This window comes from Hylobates moloch, unplaced genomic scaffold, assembly GCF_009828535.3.
Source record: "Hylobates moloch isolate HMO894 unplaced genomic scaffold, HMol_V3 SCAFFOLD_6, whole genome shotgun sequence".
Lineage (NCBI taxonomy): Eukaryota > Metazoa > Chordata > Mammalia > Primates > Hylobatidae > Hylobates > Hylobates moloch.
In genome coordinates, this window is record NW_026652281.1 from 92,784,676 (window position 1) to 92,807,790 (window position 23,115).

The 23,115-nt window shown below is 41.1% G+C and overlaps 1 protein-coding gene across 4 annotated transcripts in view; it reads left to right on the forward strand.

The window, feature by feature from the left end:
- RSPRY1 (ring finger and SPRY domain containing 1) overlaps positions 1-19,363 on the forward strand; it is a 51,555-nt gene extending 32,192 nt beyond the window's left edge. For all 4 annotated transcript variants that reach the window (XM_058441021.1, XM_032157430.2, XM_032157429.2 and 1 more), the window contains exons 10-15: positions 7-150; positions 6,001-6,112; positions 9,675-9,777; positions 10,125-10,277; positions 14,080-14,184; positions 17,782-19,363. In XM_058441021.1, the coding sequence (XP_058297004.1) occupies positions 7-150; positions 6,001-6,112; positions 9,675-9,777; positions 10,125-10,277; positions 14,080-14,184; positions 17,782-17,878 (714 nt within the window). In that variant the 3' untranslated portion in view covers positions 17,879-19,363. The remainder of the gene's footprint in view (positions 1-6; positions 151-6,000; positions 6,113-9,674; positions 9,778-10,124; positions 10,278-14,079; positions 14,185-17,781) is intronic.
- The last annotated feature ends 3,752 nt before the right edge of the window (positions 19,364-23,115 follow it).

A 23,115-nucleotide genomic window follows, 5' to 3' on the forward strand; every position in this document is an offset into this window, starting at 1 on the left:
TGTCAGGCTCGCTGTGATGCCTCCTCTTTTGAAAGTGTGCGTTGCACCTTTTGTGTGGATGCTGGGGTATGGTACTATGAAGTAACAGTAGTCACTTCTGGCGTCATGCAGATTGGCTGGGCCACTCGAGACAGCAAATTCCTCAATCATGTGAGTACCCTAGAGAACTGTGAAAATGGGGGGCAGTGGCAGTTTGCTTTCTCCCCCTAGTTGGTGGGTGGAAAATATTTATTTTTCAAATAGATTTGCTCAATAATCTTTTCTTGGGCAGAGCCACATGGTACCAGGTCCCTAACAATGATCTACTAAACTGATAGAGAAATAGGAAAACAAGTGAAATTGTCCCTTGGCCTTTGATTTTTCTTGAATCTTAAGTTCACGCTAATTTTTCACCTAGAGGCTGGATGTGTCCTTTGTCTTTGTAGGCTCTGCTTCCACCCCAACCACATATTTGGCTCATTTCTTATACAGGAAGTAGTGCTGATTATTACCTTGAGTTGAAGCTCCAAGGGCTTTGTAGGGATTCTTTCCCTTTCAAAAAATAGTGTTGGCTTGACTTCTTTCACTTGACTTTTACCTGGTAATTAGTTGGCACATTTTTCTCAATATTTATTTAGTTATTTATCTTTTGTTATAGAAAGCTATAATATAAAAGGGAAACTTAAATCCTAGAGTAAGTAGCATTGAAGGTGTTGGAGTTCCTCCCTTTCCTACAGATGTATGATTTCTTGCCACTTTATACTCTTCTAACACCCAGACCAATTGGCTTTCTTCTGATGGTCAAATTATAAGCTGTTTGGAATTAATCCAGTTTTGATCAGGAATATTTTGTTTTCATATGGTTTCTACCATTTGAGGTGGGAAAAGCCCCTTGGATTATTTTGTTAATGTAAATAATAGCCCCCTCTCCAATATGTAAGATCCTGGAATGGGTTTTAGAAGTGATCCAACAAAATCAAGCTAAACTTGCCGGCCGTAAGCATGGTGAGGTTTTCTGGTTTTCTGCTTTGCTTTTAGAGACAGGTCTCACTGTGTTGCTCAGGCTGGCCTCTAACTCCTGGGCTCAAGCCATCCTCTTACCTCAGCCTCCCGAATAGCTGAGACTACAGGCACATCCCATGGTGACCTACTTATAAGCATAGTTTTTAAAGGCCTATTTCAGCAAGGCTGTATTTCACCCTGGAATTGTTGATGGTGTGTTATTAAAACTCCTAGGCTGGAGAGAAGACAAATTGGAGGAAAAGGGCCAGTGGAGAGGTCAGGTCTGTACTCCTGTCTGGGGTGGAGAACTAGACCCCAGTCTGCCAATCATCTGATTCCCACAATAGCTTTTACTGTTGCAATTTCCATTTCACAGATGAGAAAACTGAGACAGAGTAGGAAGAAACTCATAACAGAATTCAGTGGCCTTCCTATTCTACAACAGTTGTTTTCTTTGTATTCAAAAATGGGGAAAATCTCAGAGAATTAGCTAGTTTCCTCATTTGGAAGTGAAAAATTGTTCTAGAACTAGAAGTAATAGGGGATTCTTCCAGGGAGGAAGCTTTGATATAAAATTTGCCTCTCCTGATTTGGCAGCAAACACACTACAGATCTAGGTCTGACACTGCATGTTACAAGTGTGTTTTTTTAATGACCAGTGAAGCTGGATCATTTCATCTGCTCGATGAAACTATAATTTTTGCCATGTAGTTGCAGACCTTTGGCTTGTCAAGTTAAAGACTTAAATACTGTTTTTTTTTTATCCTCCAGATCACTTGACAGGCTATTGGTTTCTTTAAAAACAAACATTCTTCCCTGATCCAAGCATTAGTTGATTCCCTGTTAGAAAATGATAAAGTCTGGCATGATGTCTTTTCCCAAATACAGGATTTTAATGATGCTGCCATATATAAAACTTTGCTTTAAATGTACATTGTTCTGGTGATTCTGAATCTTTTTGCCTATTCAGACAGGGTGTGATTCTATGAAGTAAGTCATTCCTAGGATACCCCCAGTTTTAAAAGATTCCGGGTCTCTCCATAGTGCCTCTTACTTGAACTCTTGCTGCTTAGATTTCCATTTTAAAAGGCTGGCCACTGGGCTCAATGTTAGGTCATTAAAATAAGCTTAAGGATAGTTCTGTTCAGGTAACCTACAGAACAATTTGTCTTGTTGTATTGTATATTTTTATGGAGGCTTAGGAGGAGCAACTCTCCAAGGGTGTACTCTGATTTATCTAAAATATCTTTTGCCTTTTGGCCAGGCACGGTGGCTCACCCCTGTAATCCCAGCACTTTGGGAGGCTGAGGTGGGTGGATCACTTAAGTCAGGAGTTTGACTGGCCAACATGGTGAAACCCCGTCTCTACTGAAAATAAAAAATTAGCTGGGCGTGGTGGTGGCCGCCTGTAATCCCAGCTACTCGGGAGGCTGAGGCAGGAGAATCGCTGGAACATGGGAGGCAGAGGTTGCAGTGAGCCCCGATAGTGCCACTGCACTCTAGCTTGGGCAATAGAGTGAGACTCTGTCTCAAAAATACATAAATAAATAAATATCTTTTGCTTTTTCGTGAGCATCTGTCATGTGGTAAGTCTTTCACATATTCATCTTTAATCTTTTTGAGAGTTTGGAAAGGTATTATCCTGCCATTTAAAGATGAGGAAAATCAAGTTCAGAGAAATTAAGAAACTTGCCCAAAGCCATCTAGTCTCCAGCTGCTAGAGATTTCAGGTCGGGATAGCCCATGCTCCTTCCCCTGTTGAAGCATCTGCCTTGGAGAAAATGACTCTGGCTATCACAGACAGAAAAGGAATGACTTAGAAGCCTTTCCGGGGCCTGCAGATTGTGGAGAAATTTTGGAACTAGACAGGCTCCAAGGCTGTCAGGGCCAAGAAACAGGAAGTACAATAGCCGGTATTTTAGGGGAATGATCTGGCCAGCATGCAGCCAACATTGCTGCTGGAAATCAATCCTAACTATCCCTCTTCTGTTTGGGGTCACTTGCACCATACTGAGTGTTTGATGGGAAGGTCCAGCTGGCCAAGCTTAGGTCATATCTTACCTTTCCACTTCCAAAGGAGGAGGCAGAACACTGTCTTCATACATTTCCCGTAACAGGAAGCGGTTGGGATGCCCTACAGCAGGAAAAAGGACAGTGTCCACCACATGGGAAAGAGACTCAAACTATTCCTTGAATGACAAGCTGTGGATAAACTTTCTTTTGTTTGTATTTGGTAATGTTTCCATTGCTAAAATATGCATGACCAAAAAACAGGTAGTTCAAAATAAATACCAAGCTAGCCACTCTATTCTCTCATTTATCTGTCCTAGCCAATGGAAACCAAGATTAATCCTGCTGGGAACATTTTGAGCTGAGAGAAGGTGTAGGACATCTAGGTTGTTCTCTGAGATGTAAGCTTAAGAGATTTTTAAAGTGCATCTCTGCTAGGCAGAGGCATCTTCTCCTTAAATCTGTAGATGCTGCTCTGTAGTTAAAGTTATTAGAGTCCCTTCTTTGTGCTACAGTGCCACTCTGTTGTGGAACTTACCCAGTCATCAAAGACATTGCATGGTAAAGAATGTGTAATGAGTCTGCTCTTTACCAACTCATGGTGGCTTGCTTCTAGGAATTTCTTTCAAGTGTTCTGTCAAGGACTTCTCAGGACATTAGAAGGTGAAGATAGAAAAGAATTGCTTGCTGTTTACTTATGCCCCAGTGCCTACATTTTAGTGGTTTTTAAGTTTTTTACTTACTGACTTGTTCAGCCTTTGAAAGGGGTGGCAAGGCATTCTTTCTAGCAAGTGGTGAATTTATTTTGTTTTGTTTTGAGACAGAGTCTCGCTCTGTCACCCAGGCCAGGGTGCAGTGGCACGTGATCTCTGCGCACTGCAACCTCTGCCTCCCAGGTTCAGGTGATTCTTGTGCCTCCGCCACCAGAGTAACTGGGATTATAGGTGTGCGCCACCACACCTGGATAATTTTTTTATTTTTAGTAGAAACAGGGTTTTACCATGTTGGCCAGGCTGGTCTCAAATGCCTGGCCTCAGGTGATCTGCCCCCCAAAGTGTTGAAATTACAGGCATGAGCCACTGCTCCTGGCAGCCTTGGGTGGTGAATTTCTAAGGCAATTAGATGCAAGCTCATTTAACTCTTGAATAGTCTGAATAGTGAATATCAATAGCTATTTCAGAAGAGTCACTTTGGAGAGCATTCATCCAAATTCAGTATGTTGTAATCCAAAAATCCAGTACAAAATCGTTGTTGCATTCCTCAGAACTTTTTTTCCAATCTATCTCCTCGCTGTATTGTTTGCCCCATAGAAGAAGCAGGCCATCAGGACCTGATCTTACTTGGATTTGGCCGTTTTCAATTTCTTTCTCTAGTAAAACTTTTCACCATTGTTCCTTAAAGATAGCAGTTGTCTGATTTGCATGCTTCTTCTATTTTTTTATAAGCACTCAAAATAATTTCTTAAGATCTCAGCCACCCTTTTATTTTAACAGTTCTGTGAAATAATTGAAAGGCAGTAAGTAATAAAAGAAGAAACTGCCAGGCACGGTGGCTCACGCCTGTAATCCCAGCACTTTGGGAGGCCGAGGCAGGCAGATCACCTGAGGTCTAGAGTTCGAGACCAGCCTGACCAACATGGAGAAACCCCGTCCCTACTAAAAATACAAAATTAGCTGGGCCTGGTGGCGCATGCCTGTAATCCCAGCTACTCAGGAGGCTGAGGCAGGAGAATCGCTTGAACCCGGGAGGCAGAGGTTGTGGTGAGCCAAGATTGCGCCATTGCACTCCAGCCTAGGCAACAAGAGTGAAACTCCATCTCAAAGAAAAAAAAGAAGAAACTGCCAAGGACCTGTACAATCCTCAAATCAAGCTGATCTCAGAATAGCTTTTAGCTGAGTGTCCACTATAACCTTTCTCTTATCTCCAGTTTTGAAATCTCTGAATATTTGGGTATTTTGAAGTCTGCTACATGCAAGAAAGGTGTTTGCCTGATCTGATCTTGTTACTGGCAAGGGTCTGGATCCAGATCCCAAGAGAGGATTTTTGGACCTCGCGCAAGGAAGAATTTGGGGCGAGTCCATAGAATAAAGTGAAAACAAGTTTATTAAAGAAACAGAAGTAACTTAGTAAGTTATTTCTCGATTATATGCTAAACAGGGGTGGATTATTCGTGAGTTTTCTGGGAAAGGGACAGGCAATTCCTGGAACCAAGGGTTCCTCTCCTTTTTAGACTATATAGGGTAACTTCCAAACTGCCATGACAGTTAGAGTGTCCTTTAGCATGCTAATGCATTGTAATTAGCATATAATGAACAGTGAAGATGACCAACTGGTCACTTTTGTTGCCATCTTGGTTTTGGTGGGTTTTGGCCGGCTTCTGGCTGGCTTCTTTATTGCATCCTGTTTTATCAGCAGGGTCTTTGTGACCTGTATCTTGTGCTGACCTCCTATCTCATCCTGTGACTAAGAATGCCTAACCTCTTGGGAATGCAGCTGAGCAACCCAGCAAGTCTAAGCCTCATTTTACCCTGCCCCTGTTCAAGATGGAGTCTATCTGGTTTGAATGCCTCTGACAATCTTGTGCTGATATACAAGTGTACTGACTGATCTTGGAATCAGAAGAATTTAGGTTCAAACCTGGCTCTGTTTCTTGGGCAAGTAATACGTGCTTGGGCAAGCTGGTTGACCTCTCTGAGCCTTTGTTTCCTCTTAAAATGGAGTCTGATGCCACCAGCCTCATGATAGTGAGAATTAAATGAACTAACAAATGTGAAAGTGCCTGAACAAAGGAGGCACTGGGAAAATATTTGTTGGTGAAGTCATTATCTATTCACTTGGAACCAGCCCTCTAAGTCATAATTTTAGTATTTTCAAAAAACCATGAGCTCTCTCTTCATCCAGAAAGCTTAGAATCCAAGCTATTAGGTCAGTGGTCGTAAAAGATACACTCTCTCTTCCCAGGTCAGAGTAGGCAGACTTGCTAATCTTCTGGGCCTTGTCTCTCTCCAGGAAGGCTATGGCATTGGGGATGATGAATACTCCTGTGCGTATGATGGCTGCCGGCAGCTGATTTGGTACAATGCCAGAAGTAAGCCTCACATACACCCATGCTGGAAAGAAGGTATTCATTCCCTCCATTATAAATTTATCAAGTGGGTTAAGACATCTGGTTATTATGAGGCATTTATTACATTAAGCCTTAAAATGTCTTAGAAGATGATCAAATGTGAAAAGGAATATTAACTTTTGTGTCACTGCCAAGGATATAAATGGTATTCCTCTGATAAATTTACCTCTGGTGGAGTCCTTCCTGTAGCAAAAACATTTCAGAAAATAAATTTTTTACATTTGTCAGAAAATGATGCTCAAGATTAGTATGAATTCTATTTTCCTCTTTGGATCTGTTTTGAATTAAAGCAGCCATGGCAATATCAGGGACACTGGAATTGTAATGCCACTAAAATGAGGATTTTTCAGGGACAAGATGGCTACGGAACAGGTCCTATCCAGTGGCCACACTCTAAGGAAGTAGGATCATATGGCAGAGGATATAATCTCTGGAAGGATTTGATTCCTAGCATCAGAACTAGATAGAGGATATAACCCAACTCTTTCTCCAAGCATCCCTCTCTCATTTTGCTACCCCAATCAGCATTATGGATATAAACTGAATTTTTAGGCAAGCTAAGAAAGCAGAAATTTAGGCTGAGGCAGGTGGATTGCTTGAAGTCAGGAGTTCAAGACCAGCCTGGCCAACATGGTGAAACCTCATCTCTACTAAAATACAAAAATTAACCAGGTGTGATGGCACCCACCTGTGGTCCCGGCTACTTGGGAGGCTGAGGCAGGAGAATCACTTGAACCCAGGAGGCAGAGGTTGCAGTGAGCCGAGATTGCACCACTGCACTCCAGCCTGAGCAACAAAGTAAGACTCCATCTCAAAAAAAGAAAAAAAAGGAAAGAAAGCAGGAATTTGCCCACCCCCATGTGGAAACAGCTCCACTTGATTAAATTGCTGGTGTGGGAAAAAAAAATTAGAAAAGCCAACAGGAACACTCATTTTAATGGCTTGCAGGTTCTTGAAGGAACGTAAAACTTCTTCATTTAACGGAGCATATGATAAAGGCACTGTTTTCAAAAACTAGCTTGTTTTTTAATAAGAATTTTTTAAAGGATTATTCGAGTCATATGTTTGTTATAAAAATTTGAAAAATAGAAAAAGAAAAAAATGAATAGGCTGGGCACAGTGGCTCATGCCTGTAATCCCAGCACTTTGGGAGGCCGAGGCGGGCAGATCACGAGGTCAGGAGATCGAGACCATCCTGGCTAACACAGTGAAACCCCATCTCTACTAAAAATACAAAAAAATTAGCCGGGCACAGTGGCGGGCGCCTGTAGTCCCAGCTACTTGGGAGGCTGAGGCAGGAGAATGGCGTGAACCTGGGAGGCGGAGCTTGCAATGAGCCGAGATCGCGCCACTGAACTCTGGCCTGGGTGAAAGAGCAAGACTCCATCTCAAAAAAAAAAAAAAGAAAAGAAAAAAGAAAAAAATGAATAAACTAAAAATCTCCTGTAATTTCTCGAGATTTTTTAAAAACACTTAAATTTTATATACATATATTTTTGTTGTTGTTATACTTAATACCTTGAACAGCTTTCCAGTTTATTAAATAACATTACTTTTTATTGTTGTTGTTTTTGAGACAGGGTTTCATCTATCGATAGCCCAGGCTTGCGTGCAGTGGTGTGATCACAGCTCATACAGCCTTGACCTCCTAGGTACAATCCATCCTCCCACCTCAGCCTCTCCAGTAGCTGGGACTACAGGGACACACCACCACACCCGGCTAATTTTAGTATTTTTTTGGTAGAGATGGGATTTTGCCATGTTGCCCAGGCTAGTCTCAAGCTTCTGGGCTCAAGTGATCCACCCAACTCTGGCCTCCCAAAGTGTTGGGATTATAGGCCTGAGCCCCCATGGCCCAGCCAATAACATTACTTTTAATGGCTTCTCAATATTCCATTATACAATTGTACTATGATATACTAATTAATGCCTCATTGTTGGACACTGATATTTTTGCCTTTTAAAATTATCATTATAGACCATTCTGGATTTTCTCAAGACAAAACCCTTAGAAGTGAAACTTCTCTGGCAAGGGGGATATAGAATTTCAAAGCTGTTGCTATATATTGCCAGATTTTCCTCCACCAGCATTGAGTGTCCATTTTTCTTGTCATTGCTGTGTAATTTCATTTGTTTATCTTTGACAAACAAATTTGTTTATCTCATCTTTCAAAACCAAAATTGGGCCAGACGTGGTGGCTCATACTTTTAATCCCAGCACTTTTGGAGGTCAAAGTGTGAGGAGCCTTTGAGAGGATCACTTGGGGCCAGGAGTCTGAGATTAGCCTGGACAACATAATGAGACCCCCCATCTCTACAAAAAAATTTTAAAAATTTGCCAGGTGTGGTGGCACGTGCCTGTAGTCCTAGTTACTCAGGAAGCTGAAGCAGGAGGATCACTTGAGCCCAGGAGTTTGAGGCTGTAGTGAGCTAGGATTGTACCACTGCAGTCCACCCTGGTAATGGAGCAAGACCCTGTCTTAACAACAAAAACAACAAAACCAAAAACTGAAACCTTAGAGTTTTACTTTGTCTGATAAGTGAAGATAAATGCTTTTTTTTTTTTTCTTGAGATGCAGTGTCACTCTGTCGCCCAGGCTGGAGTGCAGTGGCGCGATCTCAGCTCACTGCAACCTCCACGTCCAGGGTTCAAGCGATTTTCCTGCCTCAGCCTCCCGAGTAGCTGGGATTACAGGCACCCGCAATTAACACCCGGGTAATTTTTGTATTTTTAGTAGAGATGGGGTTTCACCATGTTGGCTGGGCTGGTCTCAAACTGACCTCAGATGATCTGCCCGCCTTGGCCTCCCAAAGTGCTGGGATTATAGGCATGAACCACCATGCCCTGCCTTTTTTTTTTTTTTTTTTTTTTGGAGACAGAGTCTTGCCCTGTCGCCCAGGCTGGAGTGCAATGGCGTGATGTCGTCTCACTGCAACCTCTGCCTCCCGGATTCAAGTGATTCTCCTGCTTCAGCCTCCCGAGTAGCTGGGATGACAGGTGCCCGCCACCACACCCAGCTAATTTTTGTATTTTTAGTAGAGATGGGGTTTCACCATGTTGGCCAGGCTGGTCTTCAAACTCCTGACCTCAGGTGATCTGCCCACCTTGGCCTCCCAAAGTGCTGGGATTACAGGTGTGAGCCACCTCGCCCAGCCTGCCTTGCCTTTTTTTTAAAGAAAGGCATATTTTGGGGTAGTTATCTAGGGAGTTATAAATCTCACCAGAGAGGCAAGTAACCACATGATTTCTTGATCTTACCATATTTCATTGAGCCCAAAATGCACATTTTTCCCCACATTTTAACATCTTTGAAATTGGGATGCATCTTAAGATTGGCTTGTCATAATTTAATTGGCAGTATTTTTTTCTTATTGTTACATTAAAATATTGGTGTATAGGGGTCAGATCAGTTACAGAAGAAACAAAAATGAACATGTTGAATGCATAGCTAAAGATGCAGACTTAATACAGTGCCATTGAAACACTTGAGATGCTTAGCAAAGAATTCTGGTAGTACACATCATTATCCTAACAGTGTTTCTCTTTATCCTCTAGGAGACACAGTAGGATTTCTGTTAGACTTGAATGAAAAGCAAATGATCTTCTTTTTAAATGGCAACCAGCTGCCTCCTGAAAAGCAAGTCTTTTCATCTACTGTGTAAGTAGCTTTTCTCAGTCAAAAATTTGAGTAGATGCACGGAATGCCCTTTTCTCTAGGGAAAAAAGTCTTTGTCCATTTATATATGCAATTGTGATGAGAAATCGATTAATTTCAAGTGATTGGGAACCCATTTGATCAGACCTAAAACTATCCCAAAATTTGATACAGGAAGATAAGGCAGAATATTCTCTGGTCACAGACCTGTGTGGGTTATAAACACAATCTGTCACTCTTCCTTTCTGCCAGGGTAGGATTGACTCACCCTGTCTTTCTGAAAACTGTTCTATTAACTCTATTTTGATTTTTATTAATTCTGTTGGCCTCTGTACTCATTTTATTTGTAGATCTGGATTTTTTGCTGCAGCTAGTTTCATGTCATATCAACAATGTGAGTTCAATTTTGGAGCAAAACCATTCAAATACCCACCATCTATGAAATTTAGCACTTTTAATGACTACGCCTTCCTAACAGCTGAAGAAAAAATCATTTTGCCAAGGTAAGGAATCTGCCCAGGCTATCTCCAGACTTTCACATGAATCTTATGAGAAGTTAAACAATTTATAATCAACTTTAAAAGAATATAACAAATTTTGAAAACCTGAGTAAAATGGATGACTCTTCAGGAAATATAAATTTCTGAGACAGATCCCAGAAGAAATATACACAAACCAATTATTGTATCTATCTGTCCCCAGAAAGCACCAGACCCAGGTGGTTTCACAGGGGGTCTCTACCAAATCTTTAGGTAACAGATAACCTTATTGTTATTTAAAATATTACCAAACCCAGAAAGACGGAACACTTTCAAATTTTTTTTGTGAGATAAACAAGATTGGTATAAAAATCAGAAAAATATGACACACGTACACACAAACTGCAAACTAACTTCACTTGAATGTCAATGTCAAAATCCTAAATATTAGGAAATCTAGTGCACCTTTTAATAGACTCGGCTTTATTGAAACAGACTTTTTATGTGGTTTCAACTGTGTAGCAAAGATGACAACACTGTTCCACAACCATCAGTGAATACCATCTTGCATAAAATTTCACAGCCCTTATTTGACAAAAACTGTGATTGGCATTAATTTATCAGATGAATGCCTGCTTTGCTTCCTTGTGAGATGAATGTAGTCTATTCCTTAGGCTGGGGAAAGACTCCAGCTGCTTCCTGTTAATTACTTCAAGTTGAAGCTTGTTTCACAATGTGAGCTAAAGTTTATCATTTTAAACAGAGCAGCTGCCTGTTTAAAGGGTATTCCTGTTACTAAGACCACATATCTTATATCAGTAAGAGAGTCTCTCTCAGCAGCCAAGGCCAGCATACTGGCCATGACATAGCTAATGTCGGACTGTTACGCCCCTGAAGGTATCTGTAACATAATCCTAGCTCTAGTTTTGGCTCAAAAAGCAGATCTGCAAGCAGTGCTCTGGGCTGTGCTTCACCTTGGACTCACTGTCTCAGTGGTTCAGTAGTTTCCAGATGAACTAGAAAATGGGACGATGATGGTAGCATTGTCTGCAGATGGTAGCATTGGCAGCAAAGCCTCAGTAATAGCCCAAGAACATAAGGGTTGCATATGTTCCCGCTCAGGGTTCTGAGGTTAATTCCTAGAACTTTTCATTCAGGCTCATCCTTGGTGCCTGACAGAGATTCTGAACTTTAAATTCCTCTTGGCCAAAGTCTGAGGGGACACCTCTCCCTTATCTATCATACCCCATTCTTTTTCATCTAGCCTGCCTTTTCCTTGGATGAGGCCTACAAATAAGTCTTCTCACATATACCCTAAAAGGGACAATTGATCCATCTAAGTTCCCATGGGGACGGGACATAGTTAAAATGCTTCAGCATTTAGTTAACTGCTCCTGCAGAATTAAACCTTCCCAAACCCAGATGGCAATGGGCATCAACTGTCAGAAAGTCTCATTTTACAGGCAGCTTATACATACTGTCTTGGTAACCATGTATATAAATTTGGTACCCAAAGATCGTCTTGTCTTGAATAAGAATAGCTGAATTCCAAGCTAGGTCAATCCTGTGCTGTCTCTAGACTGTTTTCTCTGATAGTAACAAGAAGATAGAGTTGTCAGGAGCCTAATTGAGTGGCCACCTTAGTGCCAACCTCCTTCTTGCACCTTGCTGCCCTTAACATTCCAGTTGTGCTTAATTATAAATTGTGGCATTAAGTATGAACTTAAGACCATTTTCTGTGCCATTAATATTTTCATCCTGTGTTCCAAAAATGTATATTCAGTGATACTTTATATTCACTGGAATATTACTCCTTTCTGGCATCAGGGTAGGAGATCATGGCCCTGTTACTACTAACTGGGATTTTGTAAATTGTTCTGTGTTGTATATACTCTCTGTTTGTAATTCTTCCATTCATTCTTTTTTTTCTTTAACCTTTTTATTATGGAAAATTTCAATTACACACAGAAGAAAAAAACAATAGTACAGTGAAGCACCACATACCCACTCTCAGCTACAAGTCATCCACTCACAGCCACTGCTTCTCCTACAGTCTTCTCTCATCTCTGTTTTTTTATTTTTATTTTTTATTTTTTGAGACAGAGTCTCACTCTGTTGCCCAGGAGTGTGGTGGCACAATCTCAGGTCATTGCAGCCTCCATCTCCCAGGCTCAGGCGATCCTCCCACCTCAGCCTCCCGAGTAGCTGGGACTACAGGCATGCCAACACACCCAGCTAATTTTTGTATTATTTGTAGAGACTGGGTTTCGCCATGTTGCCCATGCTGGTCTCGAACTCTTGGGTTCAAGCCATCTGCCTGCCTCGGCCTCCCAAAGTGCTGGGATTATAGGCATGAGCCACTGTGCCTGGCCCCTCATCTGTAAATAACTCCTTTATCATCCCAGTTTCCCTGGTCATAACCGTAGAGTATCCCTGACACCTTACTTTCTGCTATTTCCACATTCAATCTCTCAGCAAATCCAGTAGGCTGTGCCTTCAGAATATATCCAAAATCCCACTACTCATCACCGTCACTGCTGCTACCATGGTCCAGGCCTCCACCATTTCCTACCTATATTATTTTTGTCTTGCCTTCTACCTTGTTCCTCCCCAGACCCCCTTCAGTCTATTCAACACAGCCTCCAGAATGATTTGTTACAACGTAAGTCAGATCACACACTTCTCTGCTCAAAAGACGCCAGTGGGTGGCTTCCTGTTCACTGAAGGGAAAAGCCAAAACCTTTCCGGTGACCTCCCAGGCCCTGTACAATTTGTCCTCTCCCTTCCCTGTGTTACTTTTCTGACCTATTTCCTACCCTCTCCCATTTTCTCATGCTCCTTCAGCCACCCTGGCCTCCTTGCTGCTCCTGAAACACACCAGGCACTTCAGGGCACTTGCTGTTCCTGCTACCTGAAACAGTTTCTCCAAACAACCACAAAACTCATTTCCTCACTCCCTTTACCTCTTTACTTAAATATTACCTTAGTGAGACCTTTCCTGGCTGCCATATTTAAAATTGTTTTAATAACACGCCACCTCTGATGTGTACACTCTTTGTCCTTCCCATTTTCTCTTTTCTTCATAGTATTTATCAGCATTTAGCACTGTATTTTACTTATCTTGTTTATTTCTGTCTTCCCCTACTGGAGCATAAGCTCTCCAAAGGCAGGGATAATTTTTTAGTCCTCTGTTCACTGCTGAATCTCTAGGGCTTGGAACAGTGTCTGGCACACAGTAAGCCCATAAGTGAACTGAATACATGCTTCATGCTTCCCTTGCCCATCTATTAGGGCTGTACCTTCAGCAGAACAGTTTTGCCTGTCTGCTTCCATTCCATGCTGAGTGAAAGTATAATGGAAGGGTTCTAACTTGAGGTGTTTGGACTTGCAGGGAGTCTAAAATGGACTGTTATAAACCCCTTGAAATTGTATAAAAACTTGTATATGTGTGTTTTTCTTGAGAAAGGCTCTATGCTTGTGAGCAGACTCTCACATAGGTGACTTAAAAGGCTGAAATTTGCTGGTAACATAAAAAGAGCGCTGGACTTAGAACTAAAGGATTTGAATTTGATTCCTGACTGCATACCTTATACAAGTCATTTCCTTGAACTTTGTCTGTAAAATGGGAATGGTTATACCTCCTTCATTCCCTACTTTAGAAAACGATTGTAGGATTGAAAGGAGATGGCATGTATGAAAACCTTACTGAACAAAGTTTAAGGAATATATCTCACAGGTGCAGAGCATTTTCAAAACATTTCATATGCATCACTGCTAACAGGCCCCCTGCTGACAAAATGTATTTCAAATTGCTTTTTCTACTCAGGCACAGGCGTCTTGCTCTGTTGAAGCAAGTCAGTATCCGAGAAAACTGCTGTTCCCTTTGTTGTGATGAGGTAGCAGACACACAATTGAAGCCATGTGGACACAGGTAAGAGGATTTGTTGGGTTGTTTCCTCTTTTGTACTTTATATTAGGCAAAGTTTCATACTGTTCTTGAATTGCTAGTTCCATGGCTGTTCGTCAAGGTTTATTGTATCTAAAGCAGGCCGAATGAGGAACTAGAGTTTAAGTAGAACCTGGCTGTCTTCCACAAAGTACCTGAAATAGAAGCTGCTGCTTGATGTGGAAGGCTTCTTTTTGTTTTGTTTACTTAGTACTGTATTTTTGATACAGTTTTGGCTTCACAAAATGTAACAGGTTTAATGCTATTTATGAGCTTCCTGGGCACTCTTTTAGTTTTAGAGCTTCCTCATTTACTTCTTATTTACAGTCAACCATTGAGAAGTTAGCAGCCTCCATGTCATCTTACTAAATTTCAGTTGTATGAGATGAACTCAGAGGGCAGCTTGGACCCTATAGAACAGAGTGAGCATCAGCAAGAGAAGCAAGTAAGATGGTCCCCAGGAAGGCTAGCCCAACTAAGTTTAGAAAGGAGAAGAGCAGTTGGGCAATGTGGCGTCCTGGCCAGTCAATGTGTGCCGATTGTTTATGAGCAACACTCAAGCTGATGTTACAAGCCAGCTACCTGTAATTCATCATATCCCATACCCTGCCTTGGTCTTATTTTTGACATAGCTTTAGTCACGTGGCTCTACGGGGGTCCAGAGCCTAGAGTGATGGACCCAGTTTGTCATCCCCAGGAATGACTCAGCCTGGGCCCCTGACTCTGCCTCTCTACGTTTGTTGTCTTTTGAAACGGATTATCTAATTGGCTGTGCCCTTAAGGGAAGTAGAGTGTATCTCATTTCACTCTTAGCTATACCAGCCTCTCTTCTGAAAGAAAGGCACCGTGATTCCAGCTGTGATTGATCCTCCCTATTACTTCTACAGCCCAGAATTTCTCAGTTTGAGCATATTTGGAGGTTTTAGTTATCAGGGCCTCACAGACAGATGCAGAGTTTAAAGGTTGGATATCTTCATGCCCTTTTTGATCTTTGTTTCTGTAAGAATGTTAAAATCTCAAACAGCAGGATCTGGTCTTAATCAGCTTTGAGCTCTCTGGCTCTGCAGTCTTGCACATAATACAAGGGGTCATTTATGAGTGCTGAAATATAAAACTTTAGAACTAGGTATCTTAAGTATCATAGTCTCCATAGTAGATATATATCCAAAATAGAGTTGGAAGAGGACATTAAAAGAATTATAAGAAAATTTAGCTAAACTTTGAGCAGCAACAATTTTAAAAGGGATATAGGGACAAAGAAAGGAAACCTGGATAAAATGAATTACAAGAATCAATCCCCAGAGGAGACTGAAAATCTAAGCATTCCTATTACCATAAAAAGAAGTTGAAATCGTTATCAAAGCTACCTTTGTCTTCTCTTCCACAAGTACTAAGGCTAGTTTCACAGGTGAACTCTTTACAACTTTCAGGGAATAGGTAGTCCAATTCTATTTAAACTTGGCCAAACCACAGAGAAAGTAGGAAAACCACAATGTTATTTTTAGTAATCATACCAAAAGCTGATAAAACTCATAAAAAGAAAAAACTATTTTTTATTTATGAATATAAATCTAAAACTCCCAAATAAAATATTAGAAAGTAAGACCCAGCAACACAACTGGCAGGGGGAGTTATCTTAGGAATGCAAGGATGGTACAATATAGAAATCTTAGGCTGGGTGCGGTGGCTCACACCTGTTTAATCCTAGCACTTTGGGAGGCCGAGGCAAGTGGATCACGAGGCCAGGAGTTTGAGACCAGCCTAGCCAAGATAGTGAAACCCTGTCTCTACTAAAAATACAAAAAAAAATTAGCCAGGCATGGTGGTGGGTGCCTGTAATCCCAGCTACTCAGGAGGCTGAGACAAAGAATTGCTTAAACCTGGGAGGTGGAGGTTGCAGTGACCAGATATCGTGCCACTGCACTCCAGCCCAGGCAAGGGCAGGTTTTTTTGAGATGGAGTCTCGCTCTGTCGTCCAGGCTGGAGTACAGTGGTACGATCTCAGCTCACTGCAGCTTCTGCCTCGCGGGTTCATGCAATTCTCCTGTCTCAGCCTCCCGAGTAGCTTGGATTACAGGCACATGCCACCAGGCCCAGCTAATTTTTGTATTTTTAGTAGAGATGGGGTTTCACCATGTTGGCCAGGCTGGTCTCGAACTCCTGACCTAAAGTGATCCACCTGCCTCAGCCTCCCAAAAGTGCTGGGATTACAGGCGTGAGTCACCGTGCCCAGCCTACAATATAGAAGTCTTTAATGTAATTACTCAAATAGGCCAGAGGCAGGAGAGGGGCAGTTATCACTTTCTTCAAGAATGCTGAGAAAGCATTTGTTAAAATTCAATATCCATTCCTAATGGATGAAATATTACAAAACAGAAATGAATGAAGGGACGAAAACAATATAAAATAGGAATGGATGGATACTTCTGTAACAATATAAAAAACATATATTTCAGCCAAATGCTAGTATCTCTTTATTTTTATTTATTTATTTTTTTTTTTTTTTTTTGAGACGGAGTCTCGCTCTGTCGCCCAGGCTTGAGTGCAGTGGCATGATCTCAGCTCACTGCAACCTCCATCTCCCAGGTTCAAGTGATTTCTCCTGCCTCAGCCTCCCAAGTAGCTGAGGTTACCGGCGCCCGCCACCATGCCCAGCTAATTTTTGTATTTTTAGTAGAGACGGGGTCTCACCAGCTAGCATCTTTTTAATGGTGACACATGGGAAGCATTTCAAGAGACGTTGGGAATAAGATAAGGATGCCTACTGTCACCACTATGACTTAAAAAATACACAAAAATCAGTAGCTCTTCTAGCTATATGTATAAATAGCAGCCAATTAGAGCATGTAATTGAAGATCCCTTTTACAAGGGTTAAAAAAAAGGGCTATCTAAGAATACACAGCAAGAAAAATATGTAGAGCGTATATGAAGAAAACTTTTAAACTACCAAAGACTATAACAGAAGACTTAAATAAATGAGTCTCTTCTTGGATAGGAGGACCTCTCAGTATTGTAAAGGTGACAGTTTTCTCTAAACTCTTAAGTTTAATTTGGTCAACATAAAAAGAGCAACATGATTTTTTTCTGGAACTTGACATGCTGATTTAAAAGTGTGAACAGTTTGGTCCCATGACTATATGACAAGAATGGCAGAAATAATGGAATACAATAAAAGCCCAGAAATAGAACTATCTAAAAATGAAAATTTACCATATAACAAAGGCATTTTGTCAAAACTGTGGTGAAAGATGGACTGTTTGGTAAATGATTCTGGGATAAATGGCTAGCTTTCTGGGGAGAAATAGTATATCCCTACCTATATGTACACATCTGTAAGTATATGCTGTGCATATATAGAGTGTCTGAAAGAATGCATATGAACTTTTTACTCGTTCCTCAGACTAAGACAATTGATCAGAAATGTAAGATTTTTTATTTATATATTCATTTTTTTAAACCATGTATAATTAGTAACCCTTTCAATGAACAAACTTGTTAACATTTTAGATTTAGTTGGCAGGCAGTTGGAGTTTGACCTTTTGAAGCATTAACTTGACTGACTTTTCTGTGTTTCTCCCCAGTGACCTGTGCATGGATTGTGCCTTGCAACTGGAGACCTGCCCATTGTGTCGTAAAGAAATAGTATCTAGAATCAGACAGATTTCTCATATTTCATGACACATGTGAAGAGGCATCGTGGACTTTTTTCTACTCAATTCCAGCCAATGTTGAAAAGAAAAAGAAAAAAAAACTCTCTAATCAGTTGTACACACATTGAAACTTACAGCCATGGCCAGATTTTACGCTAAAAATGGTAGTTTGTCAAAGACAAAATTCTCTTAGAATCTAATCCAACTTGCCAGCCCTGAGAAAATCCCTTTTAAGGCCAAGGAAAGCTGAATGCTAGCAGCCAGGCCTATGGTACTTCCATGAAAAACCATAGCAGACAATGCCCTCCCAAGTACTGAAATCACACTGGAATCCTCCATGTTGGGTTCATTTGATTGTTTAACACAGGATGTGTTGTGTCATTCTGAAGTTTTTATTTGGGGCAGAAGTCTTTATGGAGATGTAAATGACAGCGTTTCTGGGTTATGCATAACTTCTCACTGGTCAGAGACACCGGTGTGTCAAGCATGGATATTGCATTGCAAGACTTGAATCTATAAAAATTAGAATCACACAGTCAGTAGTATAAGCAAAACAGAGAACCTGAAAGAAGGTGCACAGACTGTAAGAAAAAGCCCAAGTTTGTGGTATTTCAGTGATTCCAAAGAACGTTCTAGGTTTTTTGTTTTTTTTTTTGTTTTTTGGGTTTTTTTTTTACTGCAGAAAATTGGTGGTATTTTCACATTCATAGTGTTTCTATCCAATTTCAGTACCCACATTTAATGAGGAAAAAATGTTTTACCAATGCAGGAGGAATTCTTAAATTAGCTGTAATGTTAGGTTGGAGAAAATTTGGTATTTAGGATATTTTTAAGGTACCATCAAATCAGATTTCTGTTTTTTTTGTTAAATTTTTTAAATCAGTATTGTTTTTACAAGTAATATACTTTGAAACTCTTGAACTAATAGTCTCAAAAACTCTAGAGGACAGTCTGAGAACACGTATTTCTATTGTTCTAAATAAATACATGTTTTTGAATAGTAAGTTCAATCATGAATTATTGACTATGTCTTCATCAAAAGTGTTAATCCCTCTCAGGGTCTCTGGTGAAGACCTTCAAGAGTTTGGTTTTTTCTCCCAGGAAATTGGAAGGTAGAATTGTAAATTCATAGAACTTCTTTTATAATGGTGTACCTCAGCAGCTGCCTTTCAATTTATGCCAAGTCCTTACAGAGTTTATACTTGAATAGTAAATATGTCTTCTGAGTTTTACAGTGTCTTAAACTCAATGCACATTTTTTTTTCTTCTTTTTCCACCCCTTCTTATTTGTAGTTCATTATACCTGTCCTATTACAGAGCTGATTTCCTTCCTGGCTGTACATGTTGGGGTGCTGGATTTTTTTCTGTGTCTTTAGTCTTCCATAAATCCAAAAAAAAAAATATATATATATATATATATAAAAATATATATGTAGATACATGTTCTGTTCTTTAGCTTGTGGTGAATACAGTAATTTGCATTGAAGAATAAAACATCTGTTGCCTTTTTTGACTAAGATTTCACAACTTTCATTGGTGTATACTGCTAAGGTTCCAAGACATTATACTCTCAGACTTTAAGGGCTACTTTTGGGAGTAGGAGAGAATCAAGTATTAGAATTAAGAATAAGGGCACTTACTCATCCAGCAGATTGTTATTGAGCACCTAATATGTGCTAGGCACTGTGCCTATGTGGCATACAAAATATCTGTTTGTAGAGCTTATGTCTAGTAAGTTTGTCTAATTATTGTCTTATTATGTCTTAACAGTAATTTGGAAGTGGTCCAGCTGAGACTAAAGGTAGTCTGTGCATTTAGTGGAGAGAAGGAAAAATAGATGGAATTAATAGATAATTTGCCAGGCAAAGGAATGCAGGAGCCTAACAGCTTTCTAAAAATCTACCCTTGAAGTTTGTTCCTAAGGTGGGGAGAAGACAGTATATTTGTGTTTATTGTAACAAATTTTTAGCGGAAAAGAATAGGGTCCTAGAGAGAATGAGGGGGACCTAATTTAGATGGTGGTGGGAGTGTCAGAAGAAACCTCACTGAGGAAGTAACATTAGTGAAACTTAAAGGAGGAAGTGGGACATAGCCTGGCAGAGACTGAGGACTAGCTTCTAGGACTGGGTAGCTAGGCAAACACAACATTTTAGGCAAAGGCACTAACTGAGGAAGAATGGGTCTCAGTGGGTTTGGGGATCCGATGGAAGGCCCCTGTAACTGGAAAAATAGGAAGGAAGTAGGTAGAAGAGGTAATGCTACAGTGTTGGAGAGGCCAGGGAACTGCTCATGAAGGCTATGTGAAGGATTTTCTATTTTATACTAAGTGCAGTAGAAAGCAAAGGTGTTTAAGCATGTAAGTGCCTTGATAATTCTAACAGATGGCTCTGGCTTCTATTTGGAGAATGGAATGGAGGAGTGGGGTGGGCTGGGGGTAAAGGACAAGCAAAAAAATGGAAATAGACCAGTAAAGAAATGTGTGGTCCAGCTGAAACTAAAGGTAGTCTGTACACTTAGTGGAGAGAAGGAAAAATAGATGGAATTAATAATTTGCCAGGCAAAGGAATGCAGGAGCCTAACAGCTTTCTAAAAATCTACCCTTGAACTTTGTTCCTAAGGTGGTTTACTTTTCCTGTTCTTAACTTCTAGATCATAAAACAAAAGGGCTTCAATGTTAAATTCATCTAATCATCCAGGATGGAAGCTAAGTTGTAAAGTTGGAGTCACCTCAAAGGGAAAGACAGGAACTCCGTATCAAAGAAAAAACTAGGGGTTAGCAAGCTATGTGGAAGAGTAAAATCGTACATCCATATTCTGAACTGAATGTAAGCATTTAAGAGAAATTAAAAGCTAGACTTTTACTACTGATAAATTGTTACTAGGGAGAAAAACAAAAAATTATGGTATTTTGTCAGGTGATTCATTGGGGAAATCCAGCGTTTCAGCCAAAAAAAAAAAAGCTTTTTAATGAATTGGCCCCTTTTTAAAATGACATAGAGCAGAAGAAAGTCATGGTGCCATTTGCAGAGTGCCAGGAAACTGATTCAGTCACAAAACTGACACAATTTCACTAGCAGAAAATGACTTTTGCACAAGTTTCAACCATCTTGAATGTGTATCCACAAAAACCACCTAAGATCAGCTCTTTCCAGTATTGCCCATCATTTACCTTTTGCTATTTATTCACTCAGAAGAATTCCTAGTGCCAACCCCCAATCAAAGGATTTTAAAAATGAGTATTAATGGAAAAACATTTAGTATATTCAAGTCAATTTTTAATTTTGCTACAAGTGGAAAAAGGCCATTCTGTAATCAGGAGAAAACATGTTCTGATTTCCAAGAATATGGTTTAACAACCCAGGGATTAGGGGCTATATAGCATGATGGTTGAAATAGGCCCTTTGGAGTGGGACTGGACCCAGGTCCCACTAATGCTTGGCTTCCCAGTCTGTAAAATGGAGATACTACCCACTTCATACCGGTTTTTTGTTTTTATAGGGTCTCAAATATTTCAAAAGGAGACAATGTATTTATAAATGTTTAGCACACTATCTGATAGATCCTTGAGTGAGTGGGTACTTTTTATCTTTATCCCCATTTGTTCCTAGAGTCAATAAGGGTGGTGAAATGGATTAAAAGATGGCCACAAATTACTTGACATCCCTCCCGTCAAGAAATGAGGTTTATGTCTACTCTCCTTAAATTTGGGTGGTTCTGTGTCTGCTTGATCAGTGGAACACAGTGGAAGGGATATTGTGCCAGTTTCCAGTACCAGGCCTTTAAGTGACTGCCAGCTTACATTTCAGTGTCTCTTGAAACACTTGCTCTCGGACCCAGCACCATGGTATGAGAAAACCCAAGAATCCCCTGAATCCTATACATGGAGAGGAACTGAAACCCCCCAACTCCCGGCCCCAGTTCTCTGGCCAATGTCCACAACTGAGAGCCGAGAGCCAAGAGCCAACACTAATTTGCCAGCCACGTGAGTAAACTCCTTGGAGGAAGCTCCTCTAATCCATTCCAGCTGCCCCCGCTGACACCAACTGGAATAGAGACTAGCTGGCCCCGTCCAAATTACAGATTAGTGAGCAAAATGGTTGTTGTAAGACACTAAGTTTTCAGGGGGTTTGTAACAGCAATAGATAACCAGAACAGATTAAATCAAGGTGTGTTCCTCCTCCACTCCATCAATGACTTAGGAAGGGTAGGCAAATTCATTTTGTCCAGAAATGTGTGGTATATAGAGAAAGTAGGTCATGAAGAAACTCTGAGTTTGCTGTGAGCTGTGTGACCAGGGCTTGACTAAACAACTCAGTCCAGTAATTCAGCAAACCATTTAAAATGCCTATCTTCCACTTGGTGCTAAACAGAGTAACTCATAATTGATGTCACCTGACCGGGCGTGGTGGCTCACGCCTGTAATCCCAACACTTTGGGAGGCCGAGGTGGGCAGACCACCAGAGGTCAGGAGTTCGAGACCACGCTGGCCAACATGGTGAAGCCCTGTCTCTACTAAAAATACAAAAATTAGCCGGGTGTGGTGGCACGTGCCTGTAATCCCAGCTACTTAAGAGGCTGAGGCAGGAGAATCCCTTAAACCTGGGAGGCAGAGGTTGCAGTGAGCCGAGATTGCGCCACCGCACTCCAGCCTGGGCGACAGAGCAAGACTCCGTCTCAAAAAATAAATAGGCCGAGCTCAGTGGCTCACGCCTGTAATCCCAGCACTTTGGGAGGCCAAGGCGGGTGGATCACCTGAGGTCGGGAGTTCAAGACTAGCCTGACCAACATAGAGAAACCCCGTCTCTACTAAAAACACAAAAAAATTAGACAGGCATGGTGGCGCATGACTGTAATCCCAGCTACGCGGGAGGCTGAGGCAGGAGAATCGCTTGTACCCGGTAGGCGAAGGTTGTGTTGAGCCGAGATCGCACCATTGCACTCTAGCCCGGGCAATAAGAGCGAAACTCCATCTCAATAAATAAATAAATTAATTAGTAATAATTGATGTCACCTTGGTCACAGCTGTCACACCAGACTATGTCTTTGTAACCATCTTTGTTCCAGATCCCACGGATATCTATTTTCCGTCCATTCAAAGATATCTGCTAGGCCGGGCGTGGTGGCTCACACCTGTAATCCTAGCCCTTTTGGAGGCCAAGGTAGGTGGATCACCTGAGGTCAGGAGTTCGAGACCAGCCTGGCCAACATGGTGAAACCCTGTCTCTACTAAAAATACAAAAATAGCCGGGCATGGTGGCAGGCAGT